The sequence below is a fragment of the Staurois parvus genome, unplaced genomic scaffold (assembly GCF_062004578.1).
Source record: "Staurois parvus isolate SC_StPar_1 unplaced genomic scaffold, SC_StPar_1.0 ptg000018l, whole genome shotgun sequence".
Lineage (NCBI taxonomy): Eukaryota > Metazoa > Chordata > Amphibia > Anura > Ranidae > Staurois > Staurois parvus.
This window is the reverse complement of record NW_028317814.1, coordinates 3628315-3645016: the sequence shown is the minus strand read 5'-3', so window position 1 is coordinate 3645016 and position 16702 is coordinate 3628315. Positions and strand designations below refer to the sequence as shown.

At 41.8% G+C, this 16702-nt stretch overlaps 1 protein-coding gene across 1 annotated transcript in view; it reads left to right on the top strand.

Annotated features, from left to right (window-relative positions):
* Positions 1-5801, top strand: part of PDPK1 (3-phosphoinositide dependent protein kinase 1) — a 92128-nt gene extending 86327 nt beyond the window's left edge. Inside the window, exon 14 of the mRNA XM_089682158.1 lies at positions 1053-5801. Within this exon, the coding sequence (XP_089538284.1) occupies positions 1053-1166 (114 nt within the window). The 3' untranslated portion in view covers positions 1167-5801. The remainder of the gene's footprint in view (positions 1-1052) is intronic.
* The last annotated feature ends 10901 nt before the right edge of the window (positions 5802-16702 follow it).

The following is a 16702-nucleotide window of genomic DNA, read 5'->3' as shown; positions in this document are numbered from 1 at the left end:
CCTGTTTGTAAAGAGGGCAATTTGACAGTGTCTGCTAATAGCCTACCACCCCAGTTGGGTACTCAGCAGTTCATGCTCTTTTTCTGCCTCTTCACTTTTTAGCTCTAAGCCAGTTGTAAGGCCTGAGCGGGTAACCTCAGGCCTGAACACACTTATGTGGTGAAGCGGTAGACTACTTGGGATGGACTTCTGCCGAAGGAAGGTAGTGTGGATAAAGAAGTAAACTTTTCTGAGGTGGTGGACTATCAGCAGAAACTTTCACTTTGCGCTGAATGGACAGAATAACAGTGTCTCTGTATCTGGTGTCATTCATGTGATAAGTTGGCCATACATGGTTCAGTTTTGTTTTGTTTTTTCTTCAGCCGGTGGGCTGAACAAAAAAAAACTGAAACGATTCTCGCACACATTTGAGGAGTATAAGGGGAATCCTCCCTGCTACACTATAGTATTCTGACAGCAGAGAGACTCCCTGCTGTCAGAGTACACAGATCAGCATTGCAGCCGTTACCACTTTTCACAATGTTTTTTATTCCTGTCTTTGCCTTCTGGTCCTGATTATGGCTGTACCCTCATTTTGTACTGGAGTCACAATGCCATGACCACCAATTGGGGTCTAGATGAAAAGTTGCTGGTGGGAGGTGACTGACAAACGGACTAATTCACTAAGCTGAGCAAGTGAGCGTGTGGCTTTGTCCTCTCTTACTGTGGTCCTGTGGCAGGTTCAGTCCTCTCAGCTCTGCTGGCTGCTGCCATATCTAGTGCCTCCTTGCATCCTGACAAATGATACTAGGGCCCAACTCCTGTCACATCCATAGTGTACAGTTTTAAATATGACAGTTTGTTATTCTTATTCCAGTCTGTATTCTGGTAGAATTTTCCTGGTTCTGTTACCGTGGCTTAGTGTTAACTGGTTGATTTTCAACAATTTTTTATTTTAAAACAATATTCTATTTAGATTTTTCAGGTGCTTTTATTGTATGCTTGTGGATATGAGCAACTAATATATCTGTAAGCATTATCAATTTTTTAACTTTTGCTGTCTTCACTTGCAGCCTAACCGAACATATTACCTGATGGACCCAAGTGGAAATGCTCACAAGTGGTGTAAAAAGATTCAGGAAGTGTGGCGGCACAGATACCAGAATCACCAAAACAGCAGCATGTAGCATTGCGTCTCTTCCACGTCCTGCAAGCTTCCCTCATGCTGCTAGACTCCCTGATTCAACAGATGAGCTTTACATAGCAGAACAGAAGAGAGAACCCTTCTCCACTCACCCAAGCCACCATCTCTCCGTGACAAATCATACCGTCAGAAATCTACATAGAGTGAAAAAAATAAAAACAAATTACAAAAAAACATGAAGACAAACATGGACATTAATGGAATCCAGGGTTTACCTTGCTTCTTCTCTGTGCTTCTGTTGAGTTACAACATGCATATCGTTGCTGTGGTGATTTTGCTTTTGTGCACACCAGCTCTATATCTTCTGCAACCTAGTGGGTAGGCCTTGTTATGCCAGCTTTAACGTACAGTCGGTAGAAACACAGATCGTCGTACTTGTGCACACATTGACAAACTCATATACTGTAGTCTGTGGGACCTTCCTCTTGCCTATTTTAGTTTTTTTTTTCGGTTTGCCAGTGAAACTAGTTTTTGGTCAGGAAGCTTTACAACCTATACAACGCTGCAAGGTAGAACATAGCAGTCTTGTAATGGTATCCACTACCCGGTGGTGCAAGGAACACCAGTTCTGCTCTTTTTACTTTTTTTTTTTTTTTTTTTTTATAGTGCATTCAGTAAGGTGAGATGTACAATTAGTAAACTTATCGTCACCGGTTCTACGTGGTACTTCTAGTTGTGTTTGTTCAGGAACAGTGCACCTGTCAACACAGAGTTTAAATAACAGCAATCAGGCTGCAGAGGAAATAGTATGTTGACGTAAGCACTGAATATAGAGTTATATACATTTTATATATATATAAATATATATACATATATATTTAATAGTAAAGAAAAGTTATCTGAATTTTTATCCTCAGTCTGGCAGTACCCTTTTTAAAACCTTCACAAGAAAATCATTGTTGCAGGATAATTTACATGGAGTAAAGTATTTTTACGCCACTTTTTAAAGGTCCACACATATGCCCAAAGCTCACATTTCAGCTCTGGGTGGAAGTTGGTAGCATTGATCACGCACATTTCGTACACCCCATAGAGATTTTTGCTTTGACATCTCCCTGTCACCATTGGAAGTTTTGGAAGAATAGCACTCTTTGTGTAGTGTGATCTATATTGTAAAATAAGTAAAAACTTCCAGCGGGAAGGGTGAGACCACTTGTACTGACAGCGACAGGTGGGCGGAGCTCGGAACTGGGATGCACAGATCTTGCAGCTCAAGCTAAAAAGCCTATTTATTTTGCCTACACCAGTTTCGGGTGGCCTGACCTTTTTAATTAGATTTATTTAAGTAGGCTTAGTTTTATGTGAAAAGGGAAGGATAAGACTGTTCCACTGATTACACTTCAATTTGCCCACAGAAAGTTGTCTTAGCATAGAGCTGTGTTTGCCTGCTGCTATTTCAACCATTTGTTTTTGCTTTTAAAACCATAATTACACAAGGGCCACAAATGCGTTAACAGACCGGTCAGAATTTATGGTACTCGTCATATACCAAACTGGAAGTTCATAAAAGAATTCTGTTTGGTGGTCAAAAACATTTCGTCATTTCTGTAAGAAAGCAAAAGGCCTAATCTGTCATTATATAAGGAACTTAAAAAGCACCTGTTGCATGCACACAGTGGGGCTTCCATTTTGCCGGTCAAGCCAGTACTTTTTATACAGTATAAAAGGTTTATTAGGAACTGGCGACTACTCACAAGGAAATTTGTATTACAGTTCTTGACTGATACTCGTGGAGCAATAACTTATGGCGAATCAATTGCAAGAGTTTTATGTATGAAAGGTTTAATGGAACTGGCTCTGTTCTTCCTCCTAGTAACCAACCAACTTCTATTTCCAGACTGCCCTATCAACAGAAAAAGGAGAAATGGATTGGTTGCAAGGAGGTAAAAATACAGATGTGTATTCAAACATGTCATGCGTCAGGCCTAAAATGCTTGATGCGATTTTCCACATTCAGTAAAAACTATTTGGAAAATCCCCTATTAACCTGCTAGTGATGTCTGGTAGGGAAGTTTAAATCAACTTACACCAGTTACTTGAACCCTTGTTACATCAAGTTGAAGTAAATGTTCACCTTTGTGGCATTTTCTTCCTCTGACCTATTTACTGTACATTCTTCATTCTTTTTTTCCTTGTTTTGCTGGTTACCATTGGTGATTTATACATTAAGGGGTAACTCCACTTTTGTGGGAAAAAAAATGGCAAATAAAAAAAAAATGAACATAGCATATACAATTGCTACATGAGTAGTAGTGTAATTGAATGTTATTAAAAATTACCTTTCCTTTCAATATGTAGTGCTGTAATTTTCAGTAAAATGCAATGCAATATGGCAGCCTGGAGGTGTTCTGTACACAGATGGTGTACAGAAGACCCCCAAGAAATGTCATTTCCTGCTTGTGTGATTGGCATACTGATTTTCCGAGAAGTCTGCACTAACATGCAAGTCAGATTTTGGGCATCCCCTGCAACAAAAATGCCATTTTGGCGAGATACTCCCAAAGGAAAATCGCATCTAAAGGGATGCAGACCATGCCACCTCTCATTATAACCCTTCAAGTGCAGCGGCTGATTGCTAATTATAAAATCACTCCCATTAGATTCACTTTCCACCTGGACACAGACAAACTGCTATTTCTTCAGAATAACAAAAGTAGGAATCTGCAGCGAAGTTTGTTACGATCTCTGCAATGTACATAGATCGTACAGAGGGGAATGTTGTTTTTTTTTTTTTTTTTTCTTCTCAACAAAAGTGGAGTTACTCTTTAAGGCCTTGTGTGTACAGAACAAACTGTTTTCTAAATTCATGTTAAACCAACGGGGCAATGCAGCTTAGTACATCGCAATGAGGAAACGCCTAATTCCCTTTCTTTAGCTTCAAAGACCAGAATTGGATGGCTGTGGTGGAAAGCAGTTTATCTTTAGACATAATAACCAGATCCCAAGCATTATGGGCACCCAGCTTGTTCTTTACTGATGGTTGGACAGGTACTTTATCTTCAGCTTCACTAGCAGGCTAGGTTTTCCACATTTCCTTTTTCTGATTGTGGAATTTCCCTTATAACTTCACTGTGTGTAGGCAACGAATTCACTAGTCTGCTGCGAGGAGGCATTTTGGCAATTAATCTTCTGCCTTGTGCCAATAACATCCTAGTTTTTGGCATTAAAAAATGCTTTCTTGGCGAACGCCTGGACCTCAGAAAAGATGGTGCACCTTTAAAGGACTCTGTTACCTTTCTCAGTCTAGGCTATTAACCTCCACAAAAATCATTTGTAGGCTGAGCCATTTCAACAAGAGTTGTACTCCCAGCCCAGTGGAAGTTAGTAGCGTCTTCTTGGGTAAGACGTAACGTGCGAAGAGAAATATATAGACTGTCATTGCTCAGCTCCATCTGAAAGAGCTAGTTGCATGGCTTCCTATGGTTTTAGTATATTGAGGCAGAAAAGCCATAGTGAAGTCACAACACCCAGTCTTATAAGTAAATCAGAAAAAAAATGAAAGCAAATTGATTGGTTATGACTATTAATTTGTTCTCCACTATAGAGTGCTGCACTTTTACTTCACTTGCCTTCCAGGCAACTAGCATTTTGGGAAGGAGATGTTGGCAGTGGCAGCTGAAATATTTCTCTTGGCTCAGGTTTTCATACGTTTTTGGAAAACAAAGCACCTTTGTAGTGGGGTAAGTGATCCCAGCACTAGGTATTGTCGCTATTATCCACAGCTTCCGACGTGACTGTAAGACTACTCAGGATGGCCAAGCATCTTCCTCCATGAAGCTATGTCTCTTTACAGTAGTAGTATGCCTCTTTAATAGAACGTACATTCTTGCACAGTTACCTGAATGAAGAGAATTATTTCATATGGATTTGGTGACACAGCTAGCAAACAAGTATATATTGAACAAGCATTGGTGGATTGTAGGCATGGTGGATAAAGCCTCTCACAATGACCACAATCTCTAGGTATAACATGGTGTCTGCTAAAATGCCTTGACTGGTGGCAGAGTTTAGTACCTGCTGTATTTAGTAACAGGAATAAAAAGAAAAAGAAAAAAAGCTTGAAGATAGTAGGTTGGCTTTCTTATCAGGTTGGCGGCCGTTGGATATAAATGTTATTTTTCTTCTTATTTTTCCTTCTCTATACCTGGTTTGTAGCTGACTGTAACTGTGATGTACAGGCTAAGCTTAAAACTGAAAAAAAAAAAAATTCTTAAATAATGCAATGATAGGATATTCACTTTTGTATTTTTATTCTTGTATAAGGTTATTTGCTGGCTAAATGTTGGCCTCTAGTTCAGTCTGTGTTATTTAAATTCTAATATATGAATTATTTGAATTGAATTCATGTTCCGGGCCACGTTGTTGTATGTATTGATGTACAGCCATGAATGTGAATAATTATTGTAAACTATATTTTACAACTTTTTTTTCTGGCTTTATTATATAAATTTTCTATTTGGTCGATGATTTAATCATATTTCTCATAATTTAATGAATTTTTGTTTTTTTCTTCTTTCCAAATATTTGTGCCCCTAGATGTAGTTACTGAATGAGGAATTTTTCACATATGCTCGATTTAGTCTTGTAATAAAAAGCATGTAGGGTTATAGGTGTACAACTTGTCTGTTTGTTTATTTAAAGCGATTCTAAAGGTTCACTTTTTTTTTTTAAATAACAAATATGTCTACTTACCTACTTTTTTGCAGTGGTTTTGCACAGAGCAGCCCGGATCCTCCTCTTCTCGGGTCCTTCGCAGGCTCTCCTGGCCCCTCCCTCCTGTTGGGTGCCCCCAGAGCAAGCAGCTTGCTATGGGGGCAATCACTACTCCCTGTGTCCATTCACACATGGAGCCACACCTGGCCCTGCATGAAGGTTAAAAAAACCTTCAGCCTGTACACGTTCAGGCTGTTGAGATTTAATAGGGAATGATTTCTGGTGTTTGTGAATGAAATATTGCCCATTGAAAGTGTAGCATTGAAGCGGTATTAAACCCAAAACCAAAAATGTATTCTATTGCAGCTTACCAATCATTAGATGTAATTACAAAGCCTGTGACAGGGAATAATATGGCAAAAATGCGCACTCACCGGCTGCACATAGGATATGCGCATATAAATATATAACTCTTAGCTTCCTCCTCTGATGATGTTACTTAGAAAGAAAGGCCTCAGGAGGCGCTGACAGCGTGTGACGTCATCGCCGCCAGGACCACGAGGTCTGGCGGCCATCTTATGTAAGGGTCAGTGTTGTAGTACTCTGCATTCTCTTTTATATTGTACTGTACCCCCCACTTAGTTTTATGTTAATTTTTACCCAATAAATTACAAGAAATACTACACTATTGGCACCCCCTCTTTTCTTTTGGCTCCCTTTTGGAGGAGCTTTTTAGCATCCACAGAGCAATTTCTGGTGCCATCTAATATCCAGAAGAGGGAGCCTTGTATCCATAATTTACACCTAGACAGCATAAAGGAGACCTCTGGATACAGCGGATCACTACACCCAAGTCTGATGACCTCCAGCTCTTGAGGGAAGCCCACCACCTGCATAGTGTTTATACCCCATCAGATGGAGAGTTATATATTTACATGCGCATATCCTATGTGCAGTCGGTGAGTGCGCATTTTTGCCATATTATTCCCTGTCACGGGCTTTGTAATTACCTGCTGGTGTGGGAGTTATTTTGGTGCCATATACCACATACAGTCCATTGGACGATTTTATATTGATCGAACTTTTTATGTACATATATACCTCATTTATTATACTTTTAGCGCTGCACTTTACGTTCTCATTTGCATTTTCAGGTTTGTGATATTTCCTTTAGTGTACTAGCTGCTATCTGCTTATAGAGCGCTCGCTGAATTACCATACATTAATCATTAGATGTGGCTGCATCAGTTTTATTTTCTTTTACTTTTTTCCTTCCGTTTTCACCTGGTGATCAACACACCACTTGTATTATTGTGGAGGAATCAGCACAGGACACAGCAGCATTGCCAGTCTTGGGAGGTGGTGTTAAATATACACTTCTCAAAAAAATTAAAGGAACACTTTGAAAACACATCAGATCTCAATGGAGAAAAATATCATGCTGGATATCTGTACTGATATGGACTGGGTAATGTTTTAGGAACATAAGGATGCTCCATCGTTTAATGGAAATGAAAATTATCAACGTACAGAGGAATGAATTCAAAGATATCCTGAAAATCAAAGTGAAAAAATTATGCAGCAGGCTAGTTCATTTTGCTGAAATTTCATTGCAGCAACTCAAAGTGGTACTCAGTAGTTTGTATGGCCCCCATGTGCTTATATGCATGCCTGACAACATCGGGACCTGCTCCTAATGAGACAACGGATGGTGTCCTGTGGTATTTCCTCCCAGATCTGGACCAGGGCATCCCTGAGCTCCTGGACAGTCTGCGATGCAACGTGGTGGCGTTGGATGGACTGGAACATGATATCCCAGAAGTCTATTGGATTTAGGTCAGGCAGTGTGGGGGCCATTCAATTGTAGCAATTCCTTCATCCTCCAGGAACTGCCTGCATACTCTCACCACATGAGGCTAGGCATTGTCATACACCAAGAGAAACTCAGGACCCACTGCACCAGAGTAGGGTCTGACAATGGGTCCAAGGATTTCATCCTGATACCTAACGGCAGTGAGGGTGCCATTGTCTAGCCCAGGGGTGGGCAAACTTTTTGACTTGAGGGCCTCAATGGGTTCATATATTGGACCCGGGGGCCGGACCAAGAGTAGATGAATGATGTGTATTTGTCATCCATAGTAAGTATAGTAATATTCCCCCATAGTAAGCATAGTAATTCATCCCCCATAGTAATTCATCCCCCATATAGTAATCCATCCCCCCTGTAGTAATTCATCCCCCATATTAAGTCCCCCCTGTGTCAATTCACTTATCTTTGCTCTGCGCGTTCCTCTCGCCGTGTTCCGGTGTAGCATGAAAATCTGTCTCCTATGAGGATCTGTCCCCCTCGACGTATCTGCGCATGTGCCAGTTTCAGGCATTAGCAGCCGATCGGCGATCTCCGGCACATGCGCAGATACGTCGAGGGGGACAGATCCTCATAGGAGACAGATTTTCATGGGCGGACTGTGAGAGGAGCCTAGCTCCGCGGGCCGGATTAAAAGGTCCGCCGGGCCGTAGTTTGCCCATTGCTGGTCTAGCCTGTAGAGGACTAGATTGATGCGCCACCCTGGAACAGTTGGAGTGCCTGTGCAACCTCTGTCCAGGTATCGCCTCATGCTACCATTAGTGACACTGACCCTAGGCAAATGCAAAACTAGTGAAAAACAGAACAGATGAGTAGGGAAAGAAATGTCAGTGGCCTACACCAGTAAAACCATTCCTGTTTTGGGGGTGGTCTCATTGTTGCCCATCTAGTGCACCTGTTGGTAATTTCATTAACACCAAAGCAACTAAATCTAATTAACAATCCCCTCTGCTACTTAACAGACCAGATCAATATCCCAGGAGTTTCATTGACTTGATGCTATACTCTGATTAAAAAGTGTTCCTTTATTTTTTGAGCAATGTATTTAGCAGATTTGAATACAATAATGCATTGAAGCCAAACTCCAGCTCACACTTTATAATCAGTTCCAGCAAATAGTTTTTTTTCCTATTTGGGATAAGGGTTTTACATGAATAAATAAAAGTTGATCACTTTAATCACCTCGTCAGTGATAAATGGATTGTCTCATACATAAACAAATGCATTCTGCTAGAGAGCGTGAGCTTCTGAAAAACAGCAGACTTGCTGTCTGAATCAACAGATAAAAATAAAGAGAGTCTAAAAAAAAATTAATGTAGCCATCACATCTAAGAATTGGTAAGCTGCAATATAATAAATGTTTGCTTTTGGGTTTAATACTGCTTTTAGTGTATCTACACCTTAAAATAAACATCTAATTTAATGTATCTTACCAGTTATCAAATGTGGTAACTGCATTAGTTTTCTTTTTTCAGGCTTTTTTCAGTGTATCTTCATCTGGGGAGCCTGCAAATAACACACTTCCAGTCCCCTTATGGCTGTAGGCAACCATGGTTGCTACCAAGGCAAGACTTCAAATGTGTGTGGCTTTTCCTTCTTCATTACAAAGTGTTAGTATTTTAAAAAAGAAAAATATTATTTTGTGTTTTTGGATTTTAAATACAGTTTGAATTAGATCAGTTTTTAGTATTCGTGTAGTTTATGTGGGAAAGTTTAATCAGAGATACCATACTGAGGTGGGTTTAAAGGAACCAAAAAGCCCTCCACTAAACCACGGAAAAATCATGACATCACCATGTCAGGTCTCCTGCTTGTCCAATCAGAGAATGCTTTGCATTCATTGAGAAAATGCGAAGTATTCTCTGACTGATGCCACTGCTGAGCGAGTGACCTCCTGTGTTCACTAAGCAACGGGGCAGCTACTTAGCAAAGGACTTGGAAGCTAGCTGTGTTAACTGTAGTAGTGGTGTCTACTACAGTGATCTCCAGCTTCCACGAGTATCTTCTATGTATGACAAATACAAAATTATAGAGTACAGTGGCTAAATGGTTAGCACTTCCGCCTGGCAGTACTAGGGTCATTGGTTCGAATCCCAGCCACAGCACCTCTTGCTTGGAGTTTGCATTTTCTCCCTGTGCCTGCATGGGTTTCCTCCGGGTACTCGGGTTTCCTCCCACACTCCAAAGACATGCTGGTAGGTTAATTGGATCCTGTATAAATTGCCCTTGTATATGAATGTGATTTAGGGACCTTAGATTGTACTCCCCTTGAGGGTTAGGGACTGATGTGAATGTACAATATATATGTAAAGCGCTGTGTAAATTGACGGCACTATATAAGTACCTGAAATAAATAATTAGTCCAAATTGGACCAATGTAACTATGCAAAATATGCATACCTAAACATCTGCTTTAAAAATAAATTTAAAAAAAACTGAAGGATACCAAACTTTAGAACACCTGTCACACTGGTTTTTTTATCTTAGTAAATTGGAGCTGAATCACAGACATACAGTATCATATAAAGAGAATCACTGAATTTTAGGGTCACACTGCAGTACAAGATTCCACCAGCTGATGGCACTACAAGGGAGATAATTATAATTGCAGCTTTATGTTTTGAGACAACCCAGAAGTTGCAAAGGATGAAACATCTCTATTACTTCAAGACATAGCCTTTAAAAATGATATTTTATGATTATATCATGGAATGAAAGCAGTGCCACCTCTCTCTGGCCCAGGGGCTCAGCTGTAGCTGTATCTTATGGAAGATGCATCAATTATCTTGAGACCTTTTCCAGAGTAATTGAGAAAAACCTGACGGATCTGTCTATCCTAGAGTAATATAAAGCCAGAGGTTGACTTATTCCTGAAAATGCTAACTATCTTATATCGGACCTTAGTGCTTCCAAAGTCGCTGACCCAGAATAAGCATTCCATGACATCAGAATGTCTGACCTGGAAAGTGTCAGTGACTTAGGAACAATTCATCAATTTTCAGGCAGCAGGTGACAAAGTCGATATGACACCACCTCACCCCCTTTAACCCTGAAAAGCCCACACTGTAACTGCGTGCAATACACATTTTTGCGAAAAAGCCCTATTTACTTCAATGAGTCACATTTGTCCACGGTACTGTCTGCAGAACATGATGGGGTTTTATTTTTGCCACAGCTGCAGCATGTGTACCAGGGGCAGACTGACCATTTGGAAACTCGGGCAATGCCCGAGGGCCCGGGGTCAGTAGGGGGCCCCATGAGATGCCCCTGGTACCTTTTTCATAGGCTTTTTTGAGTTTGGGCAAGGACACAGGGGCCCCATGATCCCCTATTGCCCGGGGGCCCCATGAGTTGTCAGTCCGCCCCTGATGTGTACCGTCCTGGGCGGTTGCATATTTTTCTTTAGGTGGGCAGTTGGGGGTGTGGTGGATGTAAAACTGTGGCTCAATGGCCTGTTTATAATGCTGCCTGTGTGAATAATATATTGTTTTTTTAACCACTTCTAGTCCGGACACTTTCATCCCCTTCAATCCAGGCCAATTTTCATCTTTCAGCGCTCTCACACTATGAATGACAGTTACTCAGGCATACGACAATGCATCCAAATGGAATTTTTATCATTTTTCTCACACAAATAGAGCTTTCATTTGGTGGTATTTAATCACCACTGGTTTTTTTATTTTTTTGCTAGAAACATTTTGGAAAAAAAACATGTTATTCTTAGTTTTTGTTATTAAATTTTGCAAATAAATATACTTTCTTCATAAATTTAGGTCAAAATCCATTGTGCTACCTTTTTTTGGTAGAAATAACACAAATCAGTGTGTATTATTTAGTCTGTGGGAAAGTTATAGAGTCCACAGACCATGGTATAGTTAGGTCCATATATATATTTGAACACAGGTACAATTGTAGATTTTTTTAAGGTATTTACCAAAACATATTCAAGCTATAGCTATATAATGGATATGGGCAGAAAGTGCACACTCTCAGGTTTAATTTGAGGGTATGTACATCCAAATTGGAGGAATTACAGCTCTTAAGAGTAGCCATCCCCCCTTTTTCAAGGAACCAAAAGTAATTGGACAAATTAATCAAAAGCTGGTTCATGGTCAGGTGTGGGCTACTCCATTATTTCTTCATCAGTTAAGCAGGTAGAAGGTCTGGAGTTGAGCCTAAGTGTGGTATTTGTATTTGGAATCTATTGCTGTGAATCTACATCATGCGTTCAAAGGATCTGTCCATGCAAGTGAAACAGGCCATTGTGAGGCTTCACAAATTAAACAAATCCATCAGAGAGATAGCAGCAACATTAGTGCCCAAATCAACAGTTTGGTACATTCTGATGAAAGAAGAATGCTCTGGTGAGCTCAGCAACATAAATAGACATGGACAGCCATGGAAGACAACAGTGGTGGATGATCACAGGATCCTCTCTATGGTAGATAAAAACCCATTCACAACATCCAGTCAAGTGAAGGACACTCTCCAGGAGGTGGGCGTATCATTGTCAAAGTCTACAATCGAGAAGACTTCACGAGAGCAAATACAGAGGGTTCACCACAAAATGCAAACCATTCATAAGCCTGAAGAATAGAAAAAACAGATTAGACTTTGCCCAAAAAACATCTGAAAAGCCAGACCAGTTCTGAAACAGCATTATTTGGACAGATGAAACTAAGATTAATTTGTATCGGAATGATGGGAAGAAAAAAGTGTGGAGAAGGGTTGGAACAGCTCATGGTCCAAAGCACACAACGTCATGTGTAAAACATGGTGGAGACAGTGTGATGGCATGGGCATGCATGGCCTCCAGTGGCGCTGGGTCATTGGTGTTTATTGATGATGTGACAGAAGAAGCCAGATGAATTCTGCAGTGTCTAGAGAGATACTGTCAGCCCAGATTCAGCCAAATGCAGCAAAGTTGATTGGATAGCGCGTCACAGTACAGATGGACAATGATCCAAAACATACTTCCACCTGGCAGTACTACGGTTGTTGGTTCGAATCCCAGCCACGGCACCACCTGCCTGGAGTTTGCATGTTCTCCCTGTGCCTGCGTGGGTTTCCTCCGGGTACTCCGGTTTCCTCCCACACTCCAAAGACATGCTGGTAGGTGAATTGGATCCTGTCAAAATTGTCCCTAGTATGTGTATGTATGAATGTGAGTTAGGGACCTTAGATTGTACACCCCTTGAGGGTTAGGGACTGATGTGAATGTATAATATATATATATGTAAAGCGCTGCGTAAATTTACAGCGCTATATAAGTACCTGAAATAAATAAATAAAAACGTGGCAAAATGCAGTAAAACGCCCCAAACCAGGGTTTTTAGCCCTTTTTTGACCTTTTGGTAAAAAAACCCCTAAAAACCGCAAACACAGAAAAACGCGGAAAAACGCCGCTAATAGTGGTGTTGGTTTGAATCCCAGCCACGGCACCACCTGCCTGGAGTTTGCATGTTCTCCCTGTGCCTGCGTGGGTTTCCTCCGGGTATTCCGGTTTCCTTCCACACTCCAAAGACATGCTGGTAGGTTAATTGGATCCTGTCTAAATTGGCCCTAGTATGTGTATGTATGAATGTAAGTTAGGGACCTTAGATTGTACGCCCCTCGAGGGTTAGGGACTGATGTGAATGTATAATACATATATGTAAAGCGCTGCGTAAATTGACAGCGCTATATAAGTACCTGAAATAAATAAAAACATGTCAAAATGCAGTAAAACGCCCCAAACCAGGGTTTTTAGCCCTTTTTTGACCTTTTGGTAAAAAAAACGCAGAAAAACGCAAACGCAGAAAAACGCAGCTAATCGTGGCAAAACACCACTAAACACTAATACAGGCATGTCCAAAGTCCGGCCCGCGGGCCATTTACGGCCCGAGGGTCGGTTTAATACCGCCCTCCATGTCAGTGTGTCTTATGGAGCGAATATGGAGCGGCCGGTCCGGTATTTCCACCGCGGCCGTGTCAGAATACCGGGCCGGCCGCTCAGCTCTGCAGCGGGACCTTACCTGTTCCTCTATCCAGCGGCGCGCTGTCTTCCCGGCTTCTGTAGTGTGGGCGCTGGGCATGACAGCCGGGTGCCAAGTGCGCATGCGCAAGAAGCGGTGCTTTTTGTGAATGGTAAGGCGGTACCTGGGACACATGACAGATCCCAGAAGCCGCCGGACCAATCACAAAGCGCAAGTGCTTCTCGCTCATGCGCACTGGGCACCCGGCTGTCATGCCGAGCGCCATTACAGAAGCCGGGAAGACAGCGCGCGGCTGGATCGAGGAACAGGTAAGATCAAAGAACAACTGCGGAAGTAAGAGCAGGTACCTGTCAAATTCAGGTACCCGCTCCCCACCTCCCCAAAGGTCAGCAGTCATCTGTACTGTCCGCAGTCTCTGGTCATCCCTGTGCTGTCCGCAGTCTCTGGTCATCCCTGTGCTGTCCGCAGTCTCTGGTCATCCTTGTGCTGTCCGCAGTCTCTGGTCATCCCTGTGCTGTCTGCAGTCTCTGGTCATCCCTGTGCTGTCCGCAGTCTCTGGTCATCCCTGTGCTGTCCGCAGTCTCTGGTCATCCCTGTGCTGTCCGCAGTCTCTGGTCATCTCCTGTACTGTGTCTGCAGTCCATTAGTTCAGAATTTTTTTTTTCCTGTTTTCTGCCTCTGAAACCTAGGTGCGTCTTATGATCAGGTGCGTCTTATACGGCGAAAAATACGGTAACTTGGCATAAAATAATTTATTTGCATTTAATTGTAATGGTTCAAAGAATGTTTGGAAAAATGTTCGGCCCTCCACCATGTTCACTTCATCCAATCTGGCCCTCTTTGAAAAAAGTTTGGACAACCCTGCACTAATACAAAAACCCTAAAAAAAGCTGAAAAACTCACATTTTTAACGTGACTTTACACAGCTAGCGTTACCAGCGTTATCAAAACGTCCCGTGTGCACGAGGGCTTAAATGCTAGATGTGAGTAGACCTGTGTGCAATACGCAGCTTTACTCCTGCCAGGTTCTGGCATTCAGAGAAAAACAAATGACCTGCGTGCATGAAGACTTAAAGCGGTTGTAAACCCTTACATATACTTAGTGAAGTGACTGGCATCAGGTGATACACAGAGAGGAAACAAATCCTCCTACATAGATTAGACTTGTTTATCTGCAGTTTTCTCTTCTCTACATCCGTTTAAAGTGCTGAATTTTAAAGTTTGGCTGAGAGTTTGGAAAAAGGGGTTGCAGAGAACTAAAGTAACACTCTGCAGAGCTCAGTGAGGAGAGCTCTTAGATCTGATTGGAGGGAAGAGACAACCCCCCCCCTGCACACAGCTCACAGGAACAGAGCAGAGGCTGTTACTCTCTTGGAGGTCCCTCCCCTGTCACCATTTTTCTCTTGGTGTCAGGAAAACTTGTCAAACGTTACTCATGCAGATAACAGAGGAAGTAATCAGCAGACAGAAATGACACTTACTGCTCTTAGTTGAGAGAAGTACATACTATAGAGGGATATGCTTTGTTCATATTTCATGTCTGAGGTTTGAATCCAAAGAGCAAAGATATACCACTCAGGCAAACAATCCAGATCAATCCACAACAGGTGCAAGCTCTGGCTCACCACCACACATGATGCAATAGGAAGAAGGGTCAGGCGCACATCAGAGGATTGATGAATATAGTGTGTATTTATTGATCCATAGGACACACAAAACACCAGGACATGAATACAGGACCTGTTAACGTGGTTCACACAATCTTGTGCTTAATCATTAGTTATGATGTCCAGGTGTGTCCTATGGATCAATAAATACACACCAGGGGCGGATTGACAACTCATGGGGCCCCTGTGTCCTTGCCCAAACTCCAAAAAGCCTATGAAAAAGGTACCAGGGGCATCTAATGGGGCCCCCTACTGACCCCGAGCCCTCGGGCAGTGCCCGAGTTTCCAAATGGTCAGTCTGCCCCTGATACACACTGTATTCATCTATCCCCTGGTGTGCGGCTGACCCTTCTTCCTATTGCATGTCTGAAGTTTACAACCACTTCAATGTATTAATAATCAGTGTTACACTGTTCTTCTCTGCCTGATTCATCTCATTGAGGATACACATTTGCCAGAGACTGTGATGGTGATTAATCGCAAGGGTTGTCAGACCAGATCCTTCACTTAATTGGTCAACTCCCTCTGGTGAGTGTATTTTTTATTGGGATAGATGTGGTGGTGGATCCGGATATTACCTGTGGAAGGAACAAGAGAACATCTTTATGCTTTGGGATTATTCACAGTGAAGATTAGTGCTTTGAACTTCTCATTCCATGAAACGTTTTTCACTTTTGTGAACTGTGTGGAGGGGAGACTAATCAACTTTTATATTTGAATTTGCACACACGTTTCCTATTATATGGATTGTGTTTGTAAAATTCGTAAGTGATATTTGTCTCCTCTGCCGAGTCCCCCCCCATCAAGTTGCATGCTAAGGAAGCTACTCTTGCGGGCTTGCTCCTGAGCCCTGCTGTCTGTGTCTATAGACACAGATAGCGGGGCTTTGTCCTGCTTGCCATTCTCTTGTCATAGAATTTGATTGACAGCAGCAGGAGCCAATGGCTCCCGCTGCTCTCAATCTGCCCTGTGAGGAGGGAGAGAGTGGAGAAAGCCACTGCTCTTGTGCACAGAGTTGGATTGGGCTCAGGTTTATATGGGGGGATTGTCATCTGTAAGATAAGAGTGATATAAGTTTTTGGTTATTTTTATAGCAGCTAGTCAGATATTCACACTTCAGCTGTCAAGTCTGTTTCCTCACATTTAGCATTTTATTTTAGCTCTGACTTCCCATATACATTAGAAGACATATATATAGTGTATGCACCGTATAGCCAGATTTTGTGATTTCTTAAAACACATCAAATAGGTCTTTTAGGAGTAAACAATGTTAGGTTTCTGGTGGAAACATTTCTATACACATGCCATTGTTATATCAAGAAAAGTGTTTGTGCTGGATACTATTATAGTATATGTG